The 10030-nt window shown below is 39.2% G+C and overlaps 1 protein-coding gene across 1 annotated transcript; it reads left to right on the top strand.

The window, feature by feature from the left end:
• Positions 1–3155: 3155 nt before the first annotated feature.
• On the top strand, positions 3156–9369 carry PROK1 (prokineticin 1). Its single transcript, XM_003769748.3, has 3 exons — positions 3156–3287; positions 5990–6115; positions 7576–9369. Exons 1-3 carry the CDS (start codon positions 3216–3218, stop codon positions 7693–7695), a joined length of 318 nt encoding a protein of 105 aa, XP_003769796.1. The 5' UTR covers positions 3156–3215; the 3' UTR covers positions 7696–9369.
• The last annotated feature ends 661 nt before the right edge of the window (positions 9370–10030 follow it).

Genomic DNA, 10030 nt, shown 5'->3' on the forward strand with positions numbered 1-10030 from the left:
TAGAGTGGGTGAACCTCCCGGCACAACCAGAACAAAGCCTTACTCCATACCCAGTGCTTGTGGCTAGAATTTTTTAGAATTTATTAAATTTATTTATTTAGAATTTATTAAAGGCCATTAAGAGAGCAATACAATTTATCTGGTCCTGAGAGAGGTGTGAATTCAGATCTCATACTAGCCCTGAACTCTCCCAAAGGTGTGATGAGCTCTCTAAAGGTGTGAACACAACCATTGTTTCCATAAGTTCCACTTAGTACCTAGTTCAAGTTCTGGCCCAAAACTCTAAGATTAAATCAACTCCAATGGCTTAACACTTTGTAAAGATTCCAACAGTAAATGATGAGTGTCAGTGATTAAGGCTGGGTAGCACTTGAGGCATCAAACTGAGCCCTGTTGAAGCTTCAAAAGGCCAAGGTCTCCCACTGCATCCAGGGACATCTCCAGTTGTCTTGATCTGGCCACTGGACCCAAATGCTCTGGAGGGGAAAGTAAGAAAGGTGACCTTGTCCAGCCCTCCCTCACTTCAGCCTAACTCACTTGCATGTCATGCTATCACCTCCCTAATGTCATGTCCTCTCGAAGTTTAAAAAAGGACAAATAGCCACAATTCCAGACCAGTTTTAGGGAAGAAGTAATACATGAGCTAGATTATAAAGGAAGGAAAGCTTTCAGAGAGGCTGTTAAAGTGCAGAAGGCTATCAACAACATCTAGAATTACTGCGCAGTACAAAGGACACTGGCTTTATAGTCAAAAGATCTGGATTCAAATCCAACCTCAGGTACTGTGACATTGGACAGTCACTTTAATTCTGACCTTCAGTTTACTTATTTGTAAAATAGCAATGACAGAATTTGTTCCACTGATCTTGAAGGGTTGATGTGAAGATAAGATGAAATGATAATTGGTCAGATTAGCTTCTTTCACATATCTCCATATTGTGTCAAACACAGTTCCTGGCACATAATAGATGCTTCATAAATATTTGTAGACTGATTGATTCCAAGCACAGGTGCCTTCCTGACAGACAGTAGGCATTTAATACTTGTTAAGTGTCTCATTGGTCCACAATATCCAGAGGCAGAAAAACTTAGGATGAAATCAAGGAGCAACTTGATAGTGTGGCTTGGCGAGAACATGGAGTGCCTGGAGAGGAGTAATGTGAACCAGGGATAAAAACTCCTCCTTGTTCAGTTGGCATTCTGATAATCTTGCTGGCTTGCTCTGGGGAGGAAGCCCTATCCTGGCTTGGTATCAGATTCCCCTGTTCCAGGCTATGGCTTTCATCTCCTCATTTACACGGCGGTCTCATGTGCTTATTTCTAACTTTACTGATGACGAGTAATTAGTCTAGGAGAAGCCCGGCCAGGCTAAGTGTCTAAGAGCTCCCAATCCTTACTGAAGTACTAGACACGCCTGCCATAACTGCCATTTAAAAGGCACTGCTGAGCTCCCTTAGAGGAAGCCACTTTCCCCTATTTACAGGGGAAGCAAATAAACTAATTAACCAAAGAGGCTTCTGGCATGTTGAGGATCCTTTTCTAATTAGAAAAAAAATCTATACTAGATAGGAATGTCTAGCAAATTCTTGGGAATAAGGAGAACAGAAGGAACAATCTGACTTCTCTTTTCATTTGGATAAAACCTTATAACTTAAGTAAAGATCCTGAACCAAGAAGGGGGCTGTGAAGAAGTGGGAATCCATGACAAAGTGAAAGTCTTTTCCTACCCAGATAAGATGGGAGTGGAATGACTCAATCCCTGAGTTCTTGGGTGAGTTAGAGTGACTGTCAAAGCCCTTAATTTATTCATTTTTATTAGTTTTGATGGTTATTTAATATCTTGTGTCTTAACTTTGTGTTTCATGGACCTGTGGCAGTCTGGTGGGTCCTATGGACTGCTTCTCAGAATAATGTTTTGAAATACATAACTTAAAATAAACAGGATTAGAAAGGAAACCAATTCTACTGAAATGCAATACTTTTTAAAAAGCAAATTCATAGATCCCAAATCAAGAACCCCTATATTAGGAGAAAGCAAGCAATCTGTATAGATAGGGGCCAAAGACTTGGACGTAAGTTCCCAAACATTGCATTCATCTACTTTGTCTTCCCTCTAACATGGTCTCTTTGACAACATTTTTACCAGATGGTCTTCCAGCCTCTGATCCAACACTTGTTATCTACCTTGAGAAAGGAGGGGAGGAGCATGTCTCTTGGACAGGTCACATTATCCGAAAGTTCTTCCTTCACAACTATTACTCTCAGAAAATTCCTATGAAGAAGTAACAAATACTTAAGTAAAGACCATCCCAAAGTTAGGGACACCTACTTAGAAGAATATCCCTTACACAGAAACAACATTTCTATGTAGCCTCCATCCACCTCCTCACTAGGTAATAATTACAGGTGATTTCTTTCAAAATGGTTTGTTCTTGTTGAGTTGCTTCAATCTTGCCCCACTCTCCATAACAGAAGGACAAAATGAGGTCCAGACAGATACAGTTCTATGCTCATGGAAATATAGCTAATAAGCAATAGAGCCCAAACTCAGAGAGCCAGGTCTCCTAATTCCTGGAGTCTGTTTTATTAATTATACCAAATTTTATATTGTTACTTTTGATCTGCGTTATCTAAAAATCTAAATGAGACTCCAAAGCATCTCAAGGGTCAGAATTCTACTCCTTTTGAATTTCATTGTAGCCCTCATAGCAACTGGTAAGTGTCAAAAAAAAAAAAAAAAGGTTATTGAATGAAGGGGGGAAAATTGTAATGTATGACAGTGCAGGAATGGATAAACGAAATCTCTGTGATACTATTTTATTCAAACAGACTGCTCCTCTTTTCCCCTAAGATGGATGAAATGATGCCCCAAGGAAAAAAGATAAGATAGGAGTGAAATGACTCAATCCCTGAGTTCTTGGGTGAGTTAGAGTGACTGTCAAAGCCCTTAATTTATTCATTTTTATTGGTTTTGATGGTTATTTGATATCATTAGGAATTCAGGTCTCATCTGCTTGCTCTGAGATCATTTGAATAGCATCAGTGATGGAGACTAAAAGAGTGGAGATATTACATATGCAGGCAGAACTGGATCTGATCTTATAAAGGGTAGCAGAAGGGAGGGCTTGGGGTTACAGACTTTTTTGGCTGGAGAAGGAGAGGGAGAGAAAGAAATACTTTGGAAGACAAAATTTCTGCTGGCTTTCCAAGTAACCATGAAAACCGCCATCCAAGCCTCACTTATATTCCTTTTAGTAACTATTTCAGAATGTGCGGTGATCACTGGGGTAAGTCTAACATTTTCTTGGCCATGAGGGTGGGGGGATCAAAGATGTTCTGCTAACAATATAAATTTAGCATCAAGTACTAAGAAATTAGCTTTATTGGCTTGATGCATCACACGGAAATCAAAGAAAAAAAATAATGGAATTCAGCATTTGAAGGGTACTTCAGAAATATTCAACAGAATCTTTTTGGACTTTGGAAGATTGTTCAATTGGTTATTCTGATATGCTCTTTTATCTATATATATGCTCCTGAAAGATATAGGTAAATTGAATCTTAAGTACAGTAGTAAAGTTTGCTATTTAAAGAAATTCTTTAGTAGACCAGAGAATCATTATGAAAAGTGAATACCATGATTTAATTTCTTTTGACTGTAGATTTGGACATTTTATATAGAATATTGGGTTTGCTTAAAGTGGGGAATAAACTTAACTTGGGCTTCTCACTCTTCTTAAGAAAATGAAATCCTGCAAACCTTGCACTTTTCATTTCCTATTAATGTTGTTCTCCTTCCCTGCACAAGTCTAATAAAATTGGGGGAACTGAAACTGGTTATAAGTACAGAAAAACAAAAACACTAATGGAAAAAGGGGGAAAGCAGTTTAAAATCTTATTTTCCATGATACCAAATACTGGGTTTTGCCTTAGTTTTCATGTTAATGTCAGTTGGGCACGCTATGTGCAGCCTGGCGGGAAAATTCCATTATTTTGTGAACATGATTTATTGATGTAGCTGTGTTTTTTGTTTTAATAGAAAAGAAAATTTAACCTCAGGGTTGTCTAGATAAAAGGCAAAAGGTCCAAGAAGGGAATTAATTTTATTGGCTTCTCAACACATTACAGAAGGGATGAGAAACTATGGAGAAATTCTGAACAATTCCTGTAAGTGGATTAGTTGTAATACCCATGGAGAGAAGTCAATTTCTAAATAACTACATTCAAAATAATAGAAGTATATAAAAATCAAGTGGGTGCCTTTGAAACCTAAACCATAAATGAAACCTTTAAAAAAGAGAATTATGGTTGATAGTTACGCAGCAGAGGATCTTTCATTCCCTTGTATAGCATTAAATCCTGCTAGGATAGAAGAAGACAGGGAGAACCCATATTCACTACTAGCCCTCTGTGAAAACACAAGCAGTAAAATTAATGTCACTATTTAATGTATATGCTGAAGTCCTTTGTATTGCTCTTTCTGTATGAGTCTTACAACATTTGAAAGAGTATGTCACTGTGGAGCAGGAAAAAAAGAGTGAAGATTTTTCTTGATGGAAAAAGAACCAATGTACATTTTTAATGTTATCTTTTAGAAAGGGCAAAGAGATTGGAAAAAAAAAAAGAAAGAAGAAATGGAAAGAATGACTTAGTGATTAGTACCTGAGAGTGGGGAAACAGGTATGGGGTTCTCAACTTCATCCTCAAATCTACTGGTCTTTTTCTACGGGTCCCTCTTCTTTCTTCATGCATTCAGATATATAGTTGTGACAATCAGCCCTGCAAAGTCGTTTACTGTAGTGTCCTTCTGGGAGAAAAGAAGAAATGAGTTACCTTAACAATCTAACAGTAATATTTAGATGTATTTGGTTTATTTTTTGCTGTCTGACAAAGGTTATGCCTGTGATGGGAGGATAAGTATAGTATTGGGGCAGTGTCCAAAGGCCTCTGGATATGTCTCAATTCTCTCCTTAACATTCAGTATTTGGACAGTCATGTTTGTGAAGTGAAAAATCTTAGTTAAATGGAGACTTAGTTTTCCTAAATTCTCTTCTAAGAAAGTTTCCCTCCTCCAGAATGTTTCAGGCAATTTGTGGTGGGAGATAATATGTAATTCTAAGTGATCCCTGAGTCATTTAATTTTGTCCATCCTTCAGAGACACAGGAAGACGACTCTGGAAACACAAAACAACAATAATTGTTATAGTTAGTATTTGCACAGTGATTTGCTAGGTATTCTACTTACATTATCTCATTTGATCTTCACAACGACCCTTGTGAGCAGGTGTAAAGTGAAGTGGGTAAGGAAGAAGAGCTAAAAATGTTATGTCTATTCTAATTAAATTAGATTTCTCTACTTGAGTAAATATGACAGAACTCTTTCAATTTAGTACAAGATTATTTTTAAGGAGCTATTCATGTAACCCTTAAAAAAATCAGTTTCTAGAAATCAGCCAGGTTGTGTTATGTTTGATTTTTAACACAGAACAATCAAAACAGAACAAATCTGAGTAAGATCACTCACTCTTCTTGTGGACAAATGGCCATGAGAATTGATAGGTCCCCTTATCAAGAGGGGTCATGGAGCACCCTAGATATACTCACAAAGGCCACTGAAAGCAAGAGGGAGACTGGGAGAGTGTCAGAACACCCCTCCAAAGCCACAAGGTCATCGGTCAGTTTGCAATAGCATGAGCCATTGCTGAGCCCTTCCCATCAGAAAAACATACGTTCACTGAGCGCTTGGGGTGAGAGTTCCTCCACTTGTCAACAACCATATATCAGACTACTCCCTGGGAGAGTAGTTCATGGCACAGAGGCTCTGCTAGCTGCCAAATTTCCCTTGCCAGCCTTTACTTCCTGCTCTCAGGGTCCTCCCTCTACCTCCCCTTTCCCACCCAAGACTTTGATGCTCGTATTTATTGCTATGACTGCCGTTTGTTCAGTCTGACTAACTGGCTGTTGCTGGGTCTTGTCTCCTCTCCCCCAGGCCTGTGAAAGAGATCTGCAGTGTGGAGCCGGCACCTGCTGCGCCATCAGTCTGTGGCTCCGAGGACTCCGCATGTGTACCCCCCTGGGGCAGGAGGGAGACGAATGTCACCCACTCAGCCACAAGGTAGAGAGCTCCTATTTCAAGACACCCGCTGGCTCCCATTCCCCCTGACTCTTTCTTATACCCACAGGAGTCTCAGGGCAGAGCCACATTGTCATTAGGTGCCCTTGAGAGTTCTGTGGAGATCATTTATTTCTCTAAGGCAAAGGGACAGAAAAGCCCCAAGAAAAGGCAGAGGAGAAGATTTCTCAGTATTCTTGAATCCCCCCACTCTCTACTCTCCCTCCCCTCATCTTATGTCCATACCATTGCCCTAGTCCTAAACATACCCTTGTTCAGGATATGGGCGGTCCAGAGATAGAGATCCCAAGTGTAAGGCTCATTGCTCACATTAGCAAGCTGGTTCTTAACACAAAAAAATCTTGTAATTCTGTGTGATATCCAGGCAAACAGAACTGAATCTAAGGTCACAAAAGTATAAGTGGGTTTACTGAGTTAAGATTCAAACCCAGCATCTTTTCTCCTATATTATGCTGCCTTAGATGTCCTTTCCTCTCCTCTACCCCCTCTTTCAATAATGCTTTCAGAGTTTATTTCCAACAATTGAATTATTAGGTAAGACTAATTCCATACTTTTTACTCTTTCAATAACACTTTCAGTTAATTTCCAATAATTGAATTATGAGGTAAGATTAATTCTGTACTTTTTATTCTTTCAATAACACTTTCAGTTAATTTCCAATAATTGAATTATTAGGTGAGATTAATTCTGTACTTTTTACTCTTTCAATAACACTTTCAGTTAATTTCCAATAATTGAATTATTAGGTAAGATTATTTCTATGCTTTTTATTGGATACTACCAGATCTCCCTCTAAAGAGAGTCTATAATTTGCAATTCTATTTACCAGACATAGTCTCTAGCAGAGACATCCACTGCTACTTCTCCCCCAGAAAAATGTGCAATGTAGATTACTGTACCTCTCAAGACCCCAAAGCAAGGTATCTCTTTGGAGCATTTGGGTCTCAGTGGAATTTGGATAGATTCTCTCAGGCCTAGGTGAACTTTCTGCCTCCAACCTTCTTTATACTCTCTTTAAATCACACATTTGTTTTGGGGTTTCATTAGGATTTAAAACAATAGTATTGGGGGCTGAGAATGGATGAAGGAATATTCTTCCTAGAGCTAGCGCTCTGCCCCAGTTAGCTTTCATGAAGGCTAAAATTCTATATCCCAAACCATTCCCCCATAGGCCAGAAAGGATCAAGAAAGTGCACCTGCAAAGTCTGCTGTGATTCTTCTTGCTGCAAGATTATCTGATTAACTATGTTTGGCTTAAACCAATATGAAAATGACATCCCTGATGAAGGGTATCAGGATAATGATTAAAGACTTTCTAGAAGAGTCCAACTTCATGATTGAAATAAATTGTGCACATAGTAAGTATTTAACAGATACCTGATGTTCTTGTATCCTGAGAATCTGTGTTCTAACCTTCCCATTTGTTCTGTTCTCTCCTAAGGTCCCTTTCTTTGGGAAACGCCAACACCATACCTGCCCCTGCTTGCCGAATTTGCTGTGCTCCAGATTCATAGATGGCAGATACCGGTGTTCAGTGGACTTTAAGAACATAGACTTTTAGGAATTAATCTATTCCAAGACCCTCTTCCCATGCTGCCTCTCAAACACATCTAGGCCCCTCTCCTGCTCTTCAACAATCCCCTCTTTTCCCCAAGGAGCACCCATGGTCAATGTGAAAGCCTCTTCCCTGTAGAGAACACATTTTTTGCCATTTGATGGGGATCATGAAGAATCCTTATTGCCAAATCTTTAGTGGACTAATTCTCTACCCCTTTTTTTTGGCTAGGGATGCTAATACTATCTGACCAGAAAATTAAGTATTGACGTGACATTAAGTTGGGCCATTTCTGTTTTTCCCCTGTGCAACAGCATCTCTAGTAGAAATCTCCAGGTAACAACTGTATTGAGAGATATGTAAATGATAAAGGTGTTGCTTTGTTTTTTTCCTTACCCAATCTTCTTCAAAAATAAAGCTTTCCCCCCAATATTAGTTCTTAACCTCCTTTCCCATTCTCTCCACTAGAATATTCTTCCTTTACATACAGCAACTTGAATTCTGCCAACGTATAGTTTCTGCCAATACCACCCAAATATCCACTCTTTCTAACCCATCCTGGAGAACAAGTCTCAGAATCACAGATTTTTCCCTGTTGCCATTTACTTGGCTTACAACACTAAATCCTTTGTCTAAGGAAAAACACTTGTGTCAAGTCCTACTGGTCCGTTGTTTTTTAGGAAGGAAGGAGTTTGATTAATGTAACATAATTAAAAATAAACAACATTCTGTGTTGTCCTACAAAATATGATTTGGGGGAATCTGAGAACATTGATCCTCCCCACCCCCCATTTTCTGATAACTAGTTAGTTAGATGACCTTGAACAAAATCACTTCATTTCACAGACTGGTAAGAGTTGAAATGCCATCTAATGCGGGCCTCTTATTTACTTTTCCAGCTTTGTTTCCTTATTTGAACTGGATGATTTCAAATTCTTCTCTAGCTGGGAAATTCTGATTCTTGAATTCTCTGCTTCTTTGCCCTTGCAGGAATTTTATTATTAATGCTTCATTCTTTTGGATTAGTAGAACCTCTGAAAAAAATAATTCCATCCTTACAAGTAGCTAATATTTTTAATAGTTAACTTAAAGTAAGTTTTTATCAGCTTCATTCCAAGTGACCCCTAACTGGGAGGTTTTGAAAGTACAGAGTGGAGGAAGGAAAGACATGTTGAAAGGGGATATGAGAAGATAGCAGAGAGATAAAATTTTCTCCCTTGCAGGACAGTGCACAGGCCCAAATGCCTAACCCACACCCTTTTTTGAGTGCTTTATAATTTTTTAAATATCTAGAACTTATCATCTTCATCAAAACATGTTGATTAAATCTTATTTCAAAACATTTTATAGAATTACCAAGACAGAGTCTAAAACAAATTCTCTGATATTGATAAAATACACTAGCTGCATAAAGTTCAACTATAATTGAAGGCCAGCTAGATGGCCTTGCATAGAGTGATGAGTGTGATGAGTTAGCTCCAGTTCCTCACAAATGGAAGCATATGACTGGCAAAGGAACTGAGCTGGTCACAGAGTGAGTGACAGCTCAGCTCCCAGCACTGTACCCACCAAATACAAGACTTCCATGAATTCCTTCTTGGACCCTCAGGAGATCTTTTTTTTTCTCTCTGAGGCAATTGGGGTTAAGTGACTTGCCCAGGGTCATACAACTAAGAAATGTTAAGTGTCTGAGACTAGATTTGAACTCAGGTCCTCCTGACTTCAGGGCTGGTACTCTCTCCACTGCACCACCTAGCTGACCACAATAGATCCTTGATGGATGTTCCATAGGAGAATATGGATGATAATCCCCTCAGATAAGAAGGCAAAGCCATTTTCTGATGTATACTAATGGAGGTAATGCTCACTCAGTTAAGACCACATATACATTTAAGGATAGATCCCAGAAAGGTCATAAGTTTTGATGTGCAAAAAAAACCCCTCATTTTTGACAGCCTCATTTAGGTGAGTGTACAGCAAGATGCTTCTGCTCTAGACATGTTCCTCCTGTCTAACATCCCCATCCTGCCCCTTTTCTGGATTCCTCCATATCTGGAGACTTTCTTAGTGCAAACTTCCATGCCCCCTGATGTCTTCAACCAGGTCCTGTCTGCAACATCCAAGATAAAAAACAATCAATCAGACTTACCTGAGCAAGAACTCACCCTTTCTATGCCCTCACACAAATTGTGAGCAGCCATAGTGTGGAAGGTAGAACCTGGCCATTTCTACATCAAATGATGAGGAAAATGTTCCAAGGCCCAAGGGCAGCCCCTTCCTGCTACTACCTCTTGTGCTTCTCCAGCAAGTGAGAAATGGATTTATCCTTTGACTTCAAGCC

This window comes from Sarcophilus harrisii, chromosome 4 (assembly GCF_902635505.1).
Source record: "Sarcophilus harrisii chromosome 4, mSarHar1.11, whole genome shotgun sequence".
Taxonomy (NCBI): domain Eukaryota; kingdom Metazoa; phylum Chordata; class Mammalia; order Dasyuromorphia; family Dasyuridae; genus Sarcophilus; species Sarcophilus harrisii.